Source organism: Oncorhynchus kisutch, linkage group LG26 (assembly GCF_002021735.2).
Source record: "Oncorhynchus kisutch isolate 150728-3 linkage group LG26, Okis_V2, whole genome shotgun sequence".
In the NCBI taxonomy this organism is placed as follows: Eukaryota; Metazoa; Chordata; class Actinopteri; order Salmoniformes; family Salmonidae; genus Oncorhynchus; species Oncorhynchus kisutch.
Window position 1 is genome coordinate 9,982,732 of NC_034199.2, and position 18,755 is coordinate 10,001,486.

At 40.1% G+C, this 18,755-nt stretch overlaps 1 protein-coding gene across 4 annotated transcripts in view; it reads right to left on the reverse strand.

Annotated features, from left to right (window-relative positions):
* The window catches only part of LOC109871062 (signal transducer and activator of transcription 1-alpha/beta-like), a 36,363-nt gene extending 18,148 nt beyond the window's left edge, over positions 1-18,215 (reverse strand). For 2 of the 4 annotated variants that reach the window (XR_002252262.2, XM_020461864.2), the window contains exons 1-4: positions 18,021-18,203; positions 2,361-2,488; positions 1,493-1,637; positions 1,030-1,125 (exon numbers count right to left, since the gene is read on the reverse strand). Coding sequence is in view for 2 of the 4 variants with exons in the window: in XM_020461864.2 (XP_020317453.1) it covers positions 1,030-1,125; positions 1,493-1,637; positions 2,361-2,488 (369 nt within the window). In the remaining 2 variants the exon portion in view is untranslated. Of the gene's footprint in view, positions 1-1,029; positions 1,126-1,492; positions 1,638-2,360; positions 2,489-18,020 lie in introns of all 4 variants that reach the window. The other 2 variants (XR_004205619.1, XM_031805609.1) reach the window with 2 other exon arrangements.
* Positions 18,216-18,755: the final 540 nt, after the last annotated feature.

Here is an 18,755-nt window from a genome sequence, read left to right on the forward strand (position 1 = left end):
CTTTTAGGTCACTCTTTTTTGAATGTGTTTTCATTGGGAATCCAATCCATTTCTAAGGGACCTTCTTGCAGTTCCTACCACTTCCACTGCATGTCACCAGTCTTTAGAAATTGGTTGAGGTTTTCCCTTTGTGTAATGAAGAAGTAGCCCTGTTCAGAACGAGGGTCACTTGTAGTATACTGTTAGATAGAGGCGCGTGACCAGAAAGCTAGCTACAGTTTGTTTTCCTCCTGTATTGATCATCCCGTCTTCAATTTTATAGATTATTTACATTAAAAATACCTAAAGATGTATTACAAATGTAGTTTGAAATGTTTTGGCAAAGTCTACAGGTAACTTTTGAGATATTTTGCAGTCACGTTGCGCAAGTTGGAGCTGGTGTTTTTCTGGATCAAACGCGCCAAATAAATGGACATTTTGGATATATATCGTCGGAATTAATCGAACAAAATTACCATTTGTGATGTTTATGGGACATATTGGAGTGCCAACAAAAGAAGCTCGTCAAAGGTAAGGCATGAATTATATTTTTATTTATCTGTTTTGTGTCACGCCTGCAGGGTTGAAATATGCTTTTCTCTCTTTGTTTACAGAGGTGCTATCCTCAGATAATAGCATCGTTTGCTTTCGCCGAAAAGCCTTTTTGAAATCTGACATGTTGGCTGGATTCACAACAAGTGTAGCTTTAATTTGCTATCTTGCATGTGTGATTTAATGAAAGTTGGATTTTATAGTAATTTATTTGAATTTGGCACTCTGCATTTTCCCTGGCTTTTGGCCAGGTGGGATTCTAGCATCCCATATATCCCAGAGAGGTTAACATACAAATACAATATCAAAGGCAGTTTAACCCATTTTTCATATCTATGTTGCTAAGAAATGTGCTGAAATATTAATTCTCCATGCAATAGCAACGTTTCTAAGAAAATGCATCATAATCACAATTCAGAACATGCACACACACACTACAACAGAAATACTCACAGAGTTCCATTAAGCAGTATGCAAAAGACAAGATCGGTGTCTCACCTCTTTTTTGATGATGGAGGCCAGGATCTTCTTCTCCTCTTTGAGACAGTTACAGATTATCATGGCCATCCGCAAAGGGTCTTCCTGGAAGTGGTCCTGGGAAGAGTTTCTCAACTTTACATTTTACAATTTAAAGTAGAGTTTTTGGTGTTCCTCAAGGATGCGTTCCAGGACCACTGTACTTTCCTGCTCATAAACTCAAACAATTAAATGGTTACTTATTGGCTTAAAGAACCTAAGATTGTCTAACCTTATTCTGATTAGGATGGCTGACTCATTACATTAGCTTGAAACATTGTTGAAGCCCTTAGTCCTTATTGGCCCTGATCTGACATTAAAACAAATCTTCAGAGTACCATTCTTTCTTATAAGAATCAAAACACCAGTCTATAGAACAATACTCAATACTCAGCACCTGAGTGTTTCCCTTATAAATTAATTCAGAGTTCGACCCTGGCCTTACCTGCAGGTTGCGTTTAATCTTGCGTATATTGTGTTGCAACAGGAAGTTGTTCTCCAGGGCGAAGCGGCTGTACTGAACATCCAACTGGGCCAGGAGGTCATGGAAACGGACCGCTGCAAGAGAATCGCTGGTGGCCACCATGTCCCTGAAAGGGGTCAACCAAAAAGACTTTAAGATTATTGTCATCCTTCGAAATGAAAGCAACCAGCACACGGAACACAGTAATTGCAAAAATGACTAGCTGGAGTCATCTGAGCAGTTGGCTTCTGAGCCTTCACCCGCTAGTGACTGAATGCTGATATACTTGGTTCTGACTCGCTACAGGCTGTCCGGCAAGAATGGTATGGATGCATCTCAGTCGAGGAATTGTATTAATCTTTATCACCACCACACATAGTAATCACACACACAATCTTATTTTACACTAGGAATGAACTTGCGGTTATTGCGGATGCACTGCCAAACACTTCTAGTAAAACACACTGGTAACTTGGTCGGCAGCCACATTTGCTATAACCACTCTGAGCCAGAGTCCAAATGCGGGCACTTTGATTGGCTCAAAGGAATTACTTTTTTTTTGCAGTACTTTGTGAGGTGAAAGTTGTGAGGTGAAAAAGGTCAACAACCTTACACCAACGACAACAAACATTTCAAGTAGTCCAGAACCTTTACAAGCATGTTACTTTTACTTTCTGTTTTCTTATTACAGTAGTTGGCGCAGGCTTTCTAATATCTAGATTAACAAGGCCAAACAAAGCACAATACATCATGAGAGCAGTTACACCACAGCCTTCAAATGCATCCACACATGCTGACTGTGTAAACTACACACCCCTTGGCAGTCTGTTGCTTACTGCAGCTCACTCACCAGTCATGGCTCTCTATCCAGGCACTGAGGTACTGGCGGATCTCCATAGGGAAAGTATCATCATACAGCTGGTCCACCTGCTCCAGGTACTTGGAGTCTAGCTGCTGCAGCTGGAACCACTGGGCCATCTAGAAACCAGGGACAGGGAATGGCAATCAGTGTTTTCCTGTATCATTCCATAGGCACCTCAGTATGGAGGTCAGAGGATAACCAGTATAGTGGGAAACACAGTACAATACGTAGCCTACTAACTGTTGCATGCCATATTTAGCGCCAACTACAGGCTGCATTGTAATCCTTTGCACAGGTCAAACTGTGCTTAATTTCGGATGCTGTGATCAAATCGTTACCACGTCCACGTATGACTACAGCCATGTACACCAGGGTTGGGCGCAGTTCAGTTTTCATGTCTGAAAATTCAGGAAGCGAATTGAAATATTGTCACAGAAAACAGTGGATAATTTTGTATTAATTAATTGAATTTCAATATACTTCCTGAATTGAAAACTGAATTGAGAACTCGGTCGAAGCTTCTTTAGTCTTTGGAGGGTTGAGGAAGAGAGGCAGCTACTCTATAGTAGGCTACTGCTGGGTAAGACCAAAGTTACTAATAGGATCCTGCCCAAATAGGTTTTTATGTGACATTCTCTTTGTATTACATTCTGTGTAACTCAGTGAATGGGTATAGTTTAATTAAACTAGGGTATGTAGGCTGAAATCAAATTGAAGTGCATTTCACATTTCCTGAAATATCACATATTGATTTGTACAGCAGCATGTCCCGTGTAGACTGATGGTGTAGGAATGTGATCTAAAAAGCAGCACGGCAGTGTGCCTTATGATGGTGAACCAGGCTGAGAAATGAATTAGTGGAGCTGTTGCCATCTTGGGGATTTCATACAGAGGTAAAGTAGGTTTTATATCAGACATTCAACAGACATTCAACAAACATTCACCATTTGCCTATTTAAATGTTGACAACAATATCCATTCCTCTCAGACTACTACACTGAATAAAAATATAAACGCAACATGTAAAGTGTTGATCCCATGTTTCATGAGCTGAAATAAAAGATCCCAAAAATGTTCCATATGCACAAAAAGCTTATTTCTCTCAAATGCTATGCACAAATTTGTTTATTTCGCTGCTGTTAGTAAGTATTTCTCCTTTGCCAAGATAATCCTTCCACCTGACAATTGTGGCATATTAAGAAGCTGATTAAACAGCATGATCACTATCACAATGCACTAACAATACCAGGGACAATAAAAGGCCACTCTAAATTGTACAGTTTTGTCACACAACACAATGCCACAGATGTCTCAAGTTTTGAGGGAGCATGGAATTGGCATGCTGACTGCAGGAATGTCCACCAGAGCTGTTGCCAGAGAATTTTATGTTCATTTCTCTACCATGAGCCGTCTCCAACGTCCTGTCCTGCAGCTCAGATCAGAAGGATGACTGCATCTTTGACAAAGCAGGATTATTAACTTGACCATGCTTAAAGACACAGTATATTCAATGTCTGATTTCTTATTGTTACCCATCTACCAATCACTGCCCTTCTTTATGAGGCTTTCAAAAAGCTCCCTGGTCTTTCTTTATACTTGAATCTGTGCTTGGAATTCAAGACTTGACTGAGGGACCTTACATATGGTGTTTGTATGAAGGACAAAGGAAGGTGTAGAGATTCAAAAATGATGTCAACCCCTATTATTTCATACAGAGTGATTCCATATAATGTACTATTTGTAAGAATATTCTAAGACAAATATCCTTGTCTGTATTTTTTTTCCATTTCAAAATATGTTAATTTCACATGTTGAAAATCTAGATCATGAATATTCAGCTTTCAAATACACAACGCAGTGGACTAGAGGTCAAGAGGGCCAGAGAGCAATGGAACGAGTGTTTTTCAGTTCAACATCTGTTTCAGATCTGTGTAGGAATTACAGTCTGGGACTCATAGCTACATGTGGCAAGTTCTCACATTTTTTTGTCTTCATCTGTTGTGGTCTAGTACTGACTTTTTGCTAACTAGGGCCATCTATTTTAAGTGCTGCCCGATTTCCCAGTGGCCTACTTGGTGTGTGAACTGCTGACTGCTCAACATTTGCAGATACCTGTTAACACATCAACAAAGATCAAGGGGCAGGGCAATTTGTGACTTGTTTTGGTAATCAGTGGCTTTATTGGAGGGGGAGTGGTTTAATCTGTTTTCTGAGTGTATATAACCAACTTCTCAGTGTCCATCTCAATGTGCTTCATTCTATAGCTAGAGTACTCCTGTTATCTCTCGGAGTGATAAGTGTAAAAAAAAATGTCTTCATCTGTTGTGGTCTAGTACTGTCTTTTTGCTAGCTAGGGCCATCTACTTTAAGTGCTGCCTGATTTCCCAGTGGCTTACTTGGTGTGTGAACTGCTAATTGCTCATAATTTGCAGATAGTTGTTGACACATCAACCAGGATCAAGGGGCAGGGCATTTTGTGACTTGTTTTGGTAATCAGTGGCTGCATTGGGGGGGGGGGGGGGGGGCTGTTGCGATGACCGTATTACTGCCACACCGGCGGTCACAAGTCATGAAGGCAGTCAAATTCCACCTGACTGTTTAGTCATGGTAATTAGGCTTCTCCAAGCTCTGATGCTGCTGATGGTTATTAGCAGCCTACCAAACTTGCTAACTGCCTGGTACTCAGCACTCTATTGTCCCTCTATTCACTCGGACATCAATGCAAAAGTAATTGAAAATCAAATCAAACACTTCATGAGAGCCTATGAGCTCATGTTGCGCAACATTTCTATAGGCTATGAAATTTCGAGTGATGGCCTCTATTTAAAAGAAGAAGTCACATCAGCTTTCCTACTACATAAAAAAAAAACTTTCCTAATATTATGCAAATATTAAGCTCATTGCTTATCTTTATAACAGGAGTATAGCATACATGGCTGGCATGAAAATTAACCACAGGAAAAGCATCCTCCATTCGCTATTTGAGTGCAGAGATTACATACTTTTTCCCCATGACCGTTTCGAGACAGGTGCATGATAATGGTCCATTCTAAATCAAAATTAATTTCACGCATACAGTGGGTTCCAAAATTACTGGCACCCCTGACTGGCAATGCACTAACTATACTTAAAAAAATATTAACAATGTAATTATAGAGAAACTCAAAATACCAACATGAGAGAAATACTGTACTTTATTAATGATTCAAATCATTTATTGATGTAATAAAAAATCAATGTCCTCCAAATCAAGGTTTCACAATTAATGGCACCCTTAAAGATAATGATGATTGTAATTAAAAATACACATGCAATATCCCATGAAGAAAACAAAAGAACTGGCAGTTCAAAAGAGACAGATGGTCGTAGACCTTCATAAATCTGGTCATGGTTACAAGATGATCTACAAACGATTGAATATACCACTGAGCACTGTCAGGGCAATTATTATTATTTTTTATAAAAAAATATGGAACAGTTGAAAAGTTCACGGGTAGAGGATGCAAATGCATTTTGCTCCCCAGGATAGGGAGGAGGATGGTGAGAGAAGCAACAAAATCCCCAAGAATCACTGTGAAAGAATTGCAGGCCTGGTGGCATCTTGGGGTCACCAGGTTTCAAAAAGCACCATCAGACGCCACCTCCACAATGACAGGCTCTTTGGAAGGGTTGCCAGAAGAAAGCCCTTTCTGACCCCAAGACACAGATGCAAGCGCTTGGAGTTTGCAAAACGTCATTTAAATTATGACTGGATGAAGGTGATCTGATCAGATAAGACCAAAATTTAACGTTTTGGTCAGATACAGCATCGGCATGTTTGGCGTAGAAACAGAGATGCATACAAGGAGAGGCACCTCATACACACGGTGAAATATGATGGTGGGTCAGTGATGTTTTGGGGCTGTTTTAATTCCAGAGGTCCAAGGGCACTGGTTAAGATTGACGGCATAATGAATTCCACCAAGTATCAGGCAATTATGGCTAACAATCTGGTTGTCTCTGCCAGAAGGCTGGGACTTGGCCGTAGGTGGACTTTCCAACAAGACAATGACCCAAAACATACCTCAAGATCCACACAGAAATGGTTCTGTGACAACAAAATCAATGTTCTGCCATGGCCATCTCAGTCGCCGAACCTCAATCCAATCGAAAACCTGTGGCCTGAAGAGAGCAGTTGATAAGCGCAAACCCAAGAATGTGAAGGATCTTGAAAGGATCTGCATAGAGGACTGGTCCAAAATCCCTCCAAATGTGTTCCTTAAACTTGTCAAACATTACAGGAAAATACTCCATGCTGTTATCCTAGCCAGAGGTGGTTGCACTAAGTTCTAAATGAGGAATGCCAATAATTATGAAACCTTGATTTTGGTTAAATTTATTTTGTATAAAATAGTTGTATGATTTTGGTTGGATCCATTGAAACATTAAAAGTACAGTATTTCTCACATGTTGGTATTTTGAGTTTATCTCTATAATTATATTGTTTATATATTTAAAGTATTGTTAGTGAATTGCCAGTCAGGTGCCAGTAATTTTGGAGCCCACTGTATATTATTTAGTATATGTAAAGACAAGATTAAATCAAGACTAGTCTGATGGGGGACAATATTAGTTTATCACTTGTGAATTAGATACTATCACTTGATGCCCAGCTTAAGGCAAGGAACAATGCCTTATTTAAAATACAATAAAATAGAATCATAGTTGCACACCTCATGTAGCCTAGTTGCGTCCCTGATGTGTATGTCTTCCCTTGTAGCCTGTGAGAAAGAGATCACGTGATGGAGAGCTATGTGAGTGAGAAGTGCATCGGAGCAGGCAGCACTCAGGGAGAAGTGCTGCAAAAGACATGGATTTTTTTGGGGTGATTTTTTAGGGTGGCCACACTAAAGGGGATTCTGCCGGAAAATTCGAAGCAATATCAAGTGCTTCTCAAATTGTGAATGAGAGACTGATGAAGTGTGTACAGCCTGCGCAAAAAAAGCAGAGTTCATGCCTTTCAAGCTACTTTTTTCAAATAATCATTAGTCGCATCATGCAGCCTTACAATGTATTAAAAATGAAGCATACAGCCCAATGTTTGTAGAACAAATAAAGTTACATGAATAACTCTAAATTAACAATATAGGTGTACCCATTTCTTTGTTAACCGCTCAACACAGAATAGTGCGCACTCCCTCAAATCGTTTGGAGAAAATATCCTTTCTATTTGATAAAATAAAATAATATAAAATAATGCCATGGAATTCTAAGCAAATCCTGTCTGCTAAATGAACTAATGTAGACCACAGCCATATGGCATAGCCAGATCAGAACAACTCAGAGTATGCTATTCTGTTCTTCTGAAATACACTGCGTTTTCTTAATATCATGTTTCTTTAGACCTGTCTAAAATGAATAATATGTTTATTGTGAAGGTGTAGGCTATATTACATGGATTTATTAGACTATTTAAAATGTAGATGTTCCAAAGGTTTGCATGACTGTGGAAGCCAGGAGATACTGAATGTGTTTACAGTGAGACTGACAGTTATTTGCTTGACAATCACTGGCTGACGAAATTTCATGACCGCCACAGCCCTTGTTTCACATCTCTTAGGCAATCAAATCAAATTGTATTTGTCATATGTGCCGAATACGGGTGTAGACCTTACAGTGAAATGCTTACTTACAAGCCCTTAATATCCATACTTTTTGTGATTATTTATTTGTGATTATTTATTTGAATTTTGTGATTATTTATTTGAATCCAGTTTCACGGAAAGTAAGGCCTAGCCTTAAGAAAATGTATTTCGATGGCTCACCACTCTTCGTACTTGGCGCCTTCAACCTCCTGACATCTGCCTTTGATTCATTTCTTCCAACTCTCTCTTTCCCCTCTTCACCTCTTTTGACCTCACCCTTTCCCAATACCTTCCAACTCACACGGCAGGCAATATGCTTGACCTCATCTTTACTAGAGGCTGCTCACCTACTGATCTTACCGCAACCCCCCTCCAGGTCTCTGATTATTACTTTGTTTCATTTTCTGTCTCCCTTTCCTCCAACCCTAATCACTCAGCCCCTACTCAGAAGGTCATACGCCATAGCAATCTTCGCTCTCTCTCTCCCACTACTCTCCTCTTCTATCCTATCATCTCTTCCTTCTGCTAAATCCTTCTCCCTTCGGTCTCCAGATTCTGTCTCTTTGACCCTACTCTCCTCCCTGTTTGCTTCCTATGACTCGCACTGTCCCCTTTCCTCCTGGCAGGCTCAGCCCTCCCCTCCTGCTCTGTGGCTGAGTGACTCATTGTGAGCTTACAAAACAGGGCTCCAGACAGCTGAGCGAAAAGGGAGGAAAACGAAACTTCTGGAGGACCTTTCATCATTTCACTCCCTCCTCTATACCTTCTCTTTCTCTGTATCCTCTGCTTAAGCCACTTTCTTACCCTAGGAAACTATTTTACACTTTCTCCCCCCTCCTTAATCCTCCACGTCCCTCTCTGCGGACAACTTTGTCAACCACTTTGAAAAAAAAGTTGACGACATCCACTACTCATTCACTCAGCCTATTGAGTCCACTGGTCTCACTCACACAAAACTACCCTATGCCTCTCTCCTTTATTCTCATCCTCTATCCGCTGCCTTTGACACCGTGAACCATCAAATACTCCTCTCCACCTTCTCAAGGCTGGGCATCTCAGGCTATGCACTATTGGATTGCATCATACCTGGCAGGCCGCTCCTACCAGGTGACGTGGAGAGGATCTGTGTCTGCCCAACGTACTCTTACTACTGGTGTCCCACATGAGTCGGTTCTAGGCCCTCTCCTCTTCACTCTATACAACAAGTCACTCGGCTCCATCATATCCTCAAATGGTCTCTCTAATCATTGCTTTGTGGATGACATTCAACTACTTCCCCCCCCTTCTGACACCCAGGTGGCGACATCTCTGCGTGCCTGGCAAATATCGAATCTTGGATGTCGGCCCACCACTTCAAGCTCAACCTAGACAAGACGGAATCTGCTCTCCCTCCCGGGGAAGGCCTGCCTGCTCAAAAACTCTCCATCATGGTTGACAACTCCGCAGTGTCACCCTTCCAGAGTGCAAAGAACCTTAGTGTGACCCTGGACAACACCCTGTTGTTCTCTGCAAACATCAAAGCACTGACCCGCTCCTGCAGGTTCATGCTCTACAACATCCATAGAGTACGACCCTACCTCACACAGGAAGCAGCGCAGCAGCTGTTGGCTGGGCTTCCCCCTTGTGCCATCAAACCGCTGCAACATATCCAGAACGCAGCAGCCCTCCTGGTTCTCAAACTTCCCAAGTTCTCTCATGTCACCTCGCTCCTCCGTACACTCCACTGGCTTCCAGTTGAAGCTAACATTCAAGAGGAACTGCCCCTCCCTACCTTCAAGCTACACCCCACCCCGCTCAGCCCAGGCCAAGCATTTCGCTGTCCTGGCACCCCAATAGCGAAACCAGCTTCCCCTTAAATCAAAGACAGCAGCGTCCCTGCCCATCTTCCGAAAGCATCTGAAAGCCTACCTTATACTTTTTTGCCCCACTGTATGTTCATAGATATACAGTTGAAGTCGGAAGTTTACATACACCTTAGCCAAACACATTTAAACTCCAGTTTTTCAAAATTCCTGACATTTAATCCCAGTAAAAATTCCCTGTTTTAGGTCAGTTAGGATCACCACTTTATTTTAAGAATGTGAAATGTCAGAAAAATAGTAGAGAGAATTATTTCTTTCAGCTTTTATTTCTTTCAGATATGTGGGTCAGAAATGTATATACACTCAATTAGTATTTGGTAGCATTGCCTTTAAATTGTTTAACTTGGGACAAACCTTTTGGGTAGCCTTCCACAAGCTTCCCACAATAAGTTGGGTGAATTTTGGCCCATTCCTCCTGACAGAGCTGGTGTAACTGAGTCAGGTTGGTAGGCCTCCTTGCTCGTATGCACTTTTTCAGTTCTGCCCACAAACTTTCTATTGGATTGAGGTCAGGGCTTTGTGATGGCCACTCCAATACCTTGACTTTGTTGTCCTTAAGCCATTTTCCCACAACTTTGGCTTGCAAGCCGCCCCCTTTTTCCTCCAAACATAACAATGGTCATTATGGCCAAACAGTTATATTTTTGTTTCATCAGACCAGAGGACATTTCTCCAAAAAGTATGATCTTTGTCCCCATGTGCAGTTGCAAACCGTAGTCTGGTTTTTTATGGCGGTTTTGGAGCAGTGGCTTCTTCCTTGCTGAGCAGCCTTTCAGGTTATGTCGATATAGGACTCGTTTTACTGTGGATATAGATACTTTCGTACCTCTTTCCTCCAGCATCTTCACAAAGTCCTTTGCTGTTGTTCTGGGATTGATTTGCACTTTTCGCACCAAAGTACGTTCATCTCTAGGAGACAGAATGCGTCTCCTTCCTGAGTGGTATGACGGCTGCGTGGTCCCATGGTGTTTATACTTGCATACTATTGTTTGTACAGATGAACGTGGTACCTTTAGTTGTTTGGAAATTGCTCCCAAGGATGAACCAGACTTGTTTATTTCTGAGGTCTTGGCTGATTCATTTGATTTTCCCATGATGTCATGCAAAGAGGCACTGAGTTTGAAGGTAGATCTTGAAATACATCCACAGGTACACCTCAAATTGGCTCAATTGATGTCAGAAACCTCTAAAGCGATGACATCATTTTCTGGAATTTTCCAAGCCGTTTAAAGGCACAGTCATAGTGTATGTAAACTTCTGACACACTGGATTTGTGATACAGTGAATTATAAGTGAAATAATATGTCTGTAAACAATTGCTGGAAAATTACTTGTGTCATGCACAAAGTAGATGTCCTAAACGACTGCCAAATCTATAGTTTGTTAACAAGACATTTGTGGAGTGGTTGAAAAACGAGTTTTAATGACTCCAACCTAAGTGTATGTAACCTTCCGACTTCAACTGTGTGTGTACATACGTACATACATACATACATAAATACATACATACATATACACACACTACCGTTCAAAAGTTTGGGGTCACTTAGAAATGTCCTTGTTTTTTAAAGAAAAGCAAATTTTTTTGTCCATTAAATTACTATTGTGGCTGGAAATGGCTACAATTGGCGTATTATCAGCAACTATCACTCCTGTGTTCCAATGGCATGTTGTGTTAGCTAATTCAAGTTTATAATTTTAAAGGCTAATTGATCATTAGAAAACCCTTTTGCAATTGTTAGCACAGCTGAAAACTATTGTGCTGATTAAAGAAGCAATAAGCTGTCCTTCTTTAGACTAGTTGAGTATCTGGAGCATCAGCATTTGTAGGTTCGATTACAGGCTCAAAATGGCCAGAAACAAAAAACTTTCTTCTGAAACTCGTCAGTCTATTCTTGTTCTGAGAAATGATGGATATTCCATGTGAGAAATTGCCAAGAAACTGAAAATCTCGTAAAACGCAGAGTACTACTCCCTTCACAGCACAGCGCAAACTGAGATGCTAGAAGGCCAGCATCTCGGAGTTGCCTCTTCACTGTTGACGTTGAGACTGGTGTTTTACGGGTACTATTTAATGAAGCTTCCAGTTGAGGACTTGTGAGGTGTCTGTTTCTCAAACTAGATACTCTAATGTTCTTGTCCTCTTGCTCAGTTGTGCACCAGGGCCTCCCACTCCTGGATAAGAGTGTCTGCTAAATGACTAAAATAAATGTAATGAAAGACATTATGTGAATAACTGCAATTGTGTTGAGCAGGGCAGAGGTGTAGGAGGTTGATGCTCTCTCTGCAACTACTTGAAGAAGACAGAGGATTTGGTGATCTGAAAAAGTCAGCAACCTTCACGCTAGCCATGATGAGCTGAGATAATGAGTGGGCTGGACATGTTGAGAGATGAGAATCTCGTAAAACGCAGAGTACTACTCCCTTCACAGCACAGCGCAAACTGAGATGCTAGAAGGCCAGCATCTCGGAGTTGCCTCTTCACTGTTGACGTTGAGACTGGTGTTTTACGGGTACTATTTAATGAAGCTTCCAGTTGAGGACTTGTGAGGTGTCTGTTTCTCAAACTAGATACTCTAATGTTCTTGTCCTCTTGCTCAGTTGTGCACCAGGGCCTCCCACTCCTGGATAAGAGTGTCTGCTAAATGACTAAAATAAATGTAATGAAAGACATTATGTGAATAACTGCAATTGTGTTGAGCAGGGCAGAGGTGTAGGAGGTTGATGCTCTCTCTGCAACTACTTGAAGAAGACAGAGGATTTGGTGATCTGAAAAAGTCAGCAACCTTCACGCTAGCCATGATGAGCTGAGATAATGAGTGGGCTGGACATGTTGAGAGATGAGTTCGGATTGGTCTGCCATATAGCACACTTCTGCCTATTTGAGCTGGTTAGTATGTATAGGCAATCCTGTCTAATGTGGCTTTAAAAAAATATTGCTTAGTAGAACTGCATAAGTGTTGCTCTCAACTTTCTGGACGACCGAGTTTTGAAATCAGTGGAATTAGAGAATGGAGAAAACACCTGTCTCTGGATTACATCTTCAAACTAAGGGCAACCACGGCATCCGTGACAGGGAGAAGCATCCAACCATGATGTATAGGGTAAGATAGTGTAGCTAGCTACATTTTCAGTTATTACATGTGTCTAATTTTGACAAAGTTGTTTTCATTTGAAGTTTAAGTGTCCTGTTAGCTAGCTAGCTAACAATAGCTGGCTGGCTTGCTAGCTAACATTACGTGTATGATCTTATTAGTCGTATCTCAGAGCCATTTGTTTTGCTTAATGTTAGCTAGCTAACATTGAACCTGGTTGGTTAGCTACCTGCAGATTCATTCAGGGTAGTAACGTCATGAGTTGTAATTATGGTTTATTGTTTAGCTAGCTAGCTACATGTCTTAACAAAAGACTCAAAAGACTGTTAGCCAGTATGCAAGTGTCCATTTTAATAGAATGTCACTGCGACAACTGTTAGCCAGTTAGCTTGGGTGCTTGACTGCTGTTGTTAGGACAGAACGCTCGGATCAACCCTTAAAGAGATTGGTGGAACTAAAGCTTAACCTTTCTAGCGCCGCTAAAAAGGCAGTGCGCGAAATTCAAAAATATTTTTTTTAAATATGTAACTTTCACACATTAACAAGTCCAATACAGCAAATGAAAGATAAACATCTTGTTAATCTACCCATCATGTCCGATTTCAAAAATGCTTTACAGCTAAAGCACAACATATGATTATGTTAGTTCAGAGCCAAGTCGAAAAAACACACAGCCATTTTTCCAGCCAAAGATAGGAGTCACAAAAAGCAGAAATATAGATACAATTAATCAGTAACCTTTGACGATCTTCATCAGATGACACTCATAGGACATCATGTTACACAATACATGTATGTTTTGTTCGAGAATGTGTATATTTATATCCAAAACTCTCAGTTTACATTGGCGCCTTACGTGTAGTAATGTTTTGATTCCAAAACATCCAGTGATTTTGCAGAAATACTCATAATAAACATTGATAAAAGATAATAGTGTTATTCACAGAATTAAAGATACACTTCTCCTTAATGCAACCACTGTGTCAGATTTCAAAAACACTTTACGGAAAAAGCATAATCTGAGAACGGCACTCAGAACCCAAAACAGCCAGAGGAATATCTGCCATTTTGGAATCAACAAAGTTAGAAACAACACCATAAATATTCACTTACCTTTGATGATCTTCATCAGAAAGGCACTCCCAGGAATCCCAGTTTGACAATAAATGACAACGTTCCATCATTCATGTCCAAATAGCCACTTGTTGTTAGCGTGTTCAGCCCAGTAATCCATCTTCATGAGGTGCAGGCACTTCATCCAGACAAAAACTCGAAATGTTCCGTTCTAGTCATTTAGAAACATGTCAAACGATGTATGGAATCAATCGTTAGGATGTTTTTAACATAGAACATTGTTGATGTTTTAACCGGAGAATTCATTTGTCTTCAGTAAAGCACTGGTACGAGAGGTAACTCTGTCGGGAGCGCGCGTCATGAGACCAAGGCTCTCTGCCAGACCACTGACTCAAAGAGGTCTCATGAGCCCCTCCTTTATAGTAGAATCCTCAAACCAGTTTCTAAAGACGGTTGACATCTAGTGGAAGCCGTACGAAGTGCAACCTCATCCATATCTCAATGTGTATTCGGTAGGCCAAGCTCTGAAAAACTACAAACCTCAGATGTCCCACTTCGTGGTTGGATTTTTCTCAGGTTTTCACCTGCCATATGAGTTCTGTTATACTTACAGACATCATTCAAACAGTTTTAGAAACTTCAGAGTGTTTTCTATCCAATACTACTACTAATATGCATATATTAGCATCTGGGACAGAGTAGGAGGCAGTTCACTCTGGGCACGCTATTCATCCAAAAGTGAAAATGCTGCCCCCTATCACAAAAAGGTTAAGAGTGTGTGAACAATGCTGAATGAGTGAAGACAAAGTGAAGATAAAGAAGAGCTCTCCAGCAGGTACTAAAACATTCAAAGGCCATTTTCTCAAAAGTGAGGTTACAAGTTTATCAACTTTCAAAGCAGAATTACTTTCCCATTGTTCCTCAAATTCAGTGAATGCTATACCATTTTGTAGCTGTGTCTCTGCTTTTATCCAGTGTAAAAAAACATAATTTCAAATTTTGATACATAAGACCGAATCAAGGCGGTCGGTCACATTTGTACAGACGAAACTTGTATGGCGGTGATGGCTTGCGTCAGTTCCATTGAGGGTTTGGTTTGAATCATTTGGATTTAGTTTTATGTTTCTATGACAATCCATGAAAACGTTATAGTGGACAAGAGATTTAAATGCAATTTTATATGATTTGATTATTTATACCAAAACAACACTTATTTTTATGCAAATCAAAGGTTCTAAAAGTAGGCCAGACTTTTTTTGGACTAATTTCACATTTTATTTGAGGTTTCTGTAAGAATGATCAAAACATTTATTGCAGTTAAAAGGTAAACATTTTTTAACCACATCACTTAGACACTCAAGGGCAGTTTCACCGCAGTCCCTAACTAAAAAATTACCTCCTGAAAGATCCTTTGTAGTAATCAGAGAGGAATGGAAACTGATGTCAATGTTTAAATAGGCTAACCATGAATGTCTTTTGAAAATCTGTTGAATGTCTGAGATATTACAACCTACTTTACCTCGTGGATTAAATTTCATGGTGAACTCCCTCCATGTCATGCTGCTGTGATTCACATGCACAGAACATTTCTATGCACTTCACTTGAATTCCAGTCTGCCAGAACAGGCTGCCAGTCAATTATTTAGTCAAACTTTAGTCACGGATAGTGGAGCTGAATCAACAGGCTTAGTAAAAGTCAGCCAGTCATGGACAGAAACTCCTGTCAAAACAGAAAAATATGTCTTTACAAGAAAAACACTGAGAGGAGATACTGCAGCGTTTCCTGCACTGATGAACAGGACTGTTTTGATTAGTACATTAGATTACGCATTGAACCATTGAGTGTACTGTCTCCTATTAAGAGAAAATCTATTAGAGTTACCTGTTCCAAATCAAGGATTTACAATCATTATCACATACTGACTGATTGGACTACTGCAACTCACTGTTGGCTGGGCTCCCTGCTTGTGCCATCAAACCCCTGCAATTTATCCAGAACACTGCAGCTTTCCTGGTGTTCAACCTTCCCAAATTCTCCCATGTCACCAAATTCACCCGCTCCTCCGCGTATTCCACTGGCTTCCCAGTCGAAGCCGCATCCACTACAAAACTATGGTACTTGCCTCCAGAGCAGCCTCAGAGCAACCTTCCGGGTCTGCTCAAAACCTACACGCCAATGCTAGGGCGGCAGGTAGCCTAGCGATTATAGCATTGGGCCACTAATCAAAAGGTTGCTGGTTTGAAAACCTGAGCCATCAATGTAAAAAATCTGGCGATGTGCTCTAATTTGCTTCAGGAGCGCCATGCTACTATGGCTGACTCTGTAAAACAACACGTTCCACTGCACCTATATAGTGTATGTGACCATAAAACCTGAGTATTCTGTTCTGGTCTCTTGGTTCTCCCACACCTACGCAGTCCAAGCTCTTATCTGGCCTGGCACCCCAATGGCGGAACCAGCTTCTCCCTGAAGCTAGGACTACTTTATTGAGGAATAATGGTGTTGTGGAAAAAGTACCCAATTGTCATACTTGAGTAAAAGTATAGTTACCTTAATAGAAAGTTACTCAAGTAAAAGTGGAAGTCATCCAGTAAAATACTACCGGAGTAAAAGTCTAAAAGGATGTGGTTCTAAATATACTTAAGTATCAAAAATAAAAGTATAAATCATTTCAAATTCATTATATTAAGCAAAGCAGACGGCACCATTTTTTTCTGCTTTAATTTACAGATAGCGAGGGGCACACTCCAACACTCAGACATCAAAAATGCAAAAATGCATTTGCGTTTAGTAAGTCCGCCAGATCAGAGGCAGTAGGGATGACCAGGAATGGTCTATTGACGTGTGTGTGAATTGGACCATTTTCCTGTCCTGTTAAGCATTCAAAATGTAACTTCTGGGCGTCATCAAAAATGTAGGGAGTAAAAAGTACATTATTTTCTTTAGGAATGTAGTGAAGTAAAAGTTGCCCAAAATATAAATAGTAAAGTACAGATACTCCAAAAAACGACTTTAAAATATTTTTACTTTAGCACTTTACACCACTGGAAATAATGTACTTACTATGACTGTGATAGTGCATTCATCTTAAGACAGCTAAGCGGGACTAACTGGATAAGAGTGTCTGCTAAATGACTAAAATGTAAATATATTCAGTCAACAGCTATGATTACAATTGTGGTGGTGTGTAAGCCTTCAGCTTAGCATAAACTTTTTCTAAACCTTTGAAGCATTGCAAGATCAACTTTAAACAGCTGAAGTGTCTTCTTTATACGATTATGCTGAGGGTTCAACCAAATGCATTCTGAAAACAGCATTTGAAAACAAAGATAATACAAATGTAATTAAGATTATAAAAAGATGGTAATCTACCACACTTGCAGTTATTACACATGTATTTACTGAGTATTTAAAAATTAGATAGCCTAATCACTTCTGACAAATGATATAAAATATTTTTATAGAACGTTAGCCAGTAGCCAGTAGAACCAGTTGGGCCAGTAACCGAAAGGTTGCTAGATCGAATCCCCGAGCTGACAATGTAAAAATCTGTTGTTCTGCCCCTGAACAAGGCAGTTAACCCACTATTCCTAAGCCGTCATTGTAAATAAGAATTTGTTCTTAACTGACTTGCCTAGTTAAATAAAGGTTTTAAAAAAATAAAAAATATAGCCCAATACAATTTACAAAGAAAAGACGTTAAAAAAGCATAATAACAAATCCAAGCAATTTGCAACTTCAATTTCTGCAATTGTGACAAATTAATTGAAAAGGTACACTTTAAATATCACCATATCAATAATATAAGAAAATGTAAGTGTAATTATTAGCAAGTATACTTTCAGTTTCACTCTTTCCTTGATTTGGTTTCCTTTGACACTCTGTTTTGGTCAAAATTCCCTGCATGCCAATGCTTTTTTTGGGGGGGGGGGGGGGTTTACCTAGGTAATGATTGCTGTAAGAACCAGGTAAATTCAATAACCTGCACCTACCTTGAATAATGTTGAAAACGGTACGAAAAGGTGAAGTCAAGATAAATAGGAAAGGTCCCTCCACTTCAGCAGCCTGGTGGCTCAGACAACATATGATATTAACATTTGTATTGTCAATAAAATAATTCTGAAAATACCAACTTTTATATGAACAGCTGTTCAATGGCACAGCCCATATGCGATAAAGCCTGTCATAGCTAAGCTTTTGCAAAGGTTGACGCCCATAGTAGTAGAGGACCAATCAAAGTACATATGCGTTTTAGCACTGTTCTTTCTATTCGGCAACCTCCCTCGTCAGACTGAAATCAGAAACTTCAAATTAAAAACGCAACTTATTCAGAGCGTAAATAGAAACCTAACATATTATTGAACACATAAGCTTTGGAAGTAATTCCATAGCTATTTGCTGGGTAGTTCATCCTGTACTCCAATGGCATGTTAAAAATTAACCATATTCCATTTATTACAATTGCTCGGCAACGTTCAAGAGTCGGTATAGTCACAAATAAGCTTTGCAAACGCTCTGCAGTTTCTGTCGGAGGGAGTAGCCGGAGATTATGGAATGGCTGTGTACAAACCACGTGGTTTCCAAGAAGGCGAAAGTAGAAGGAGCCACTGATAGGAAACATACTATAGAAAGGCAATGACTAGATGGGATACAGCTGCTGTCATATATGACGTAAATTATTTAATTGTTTCATTATTATTTTTCGCAATCCCTAATCCTTTTTCTAA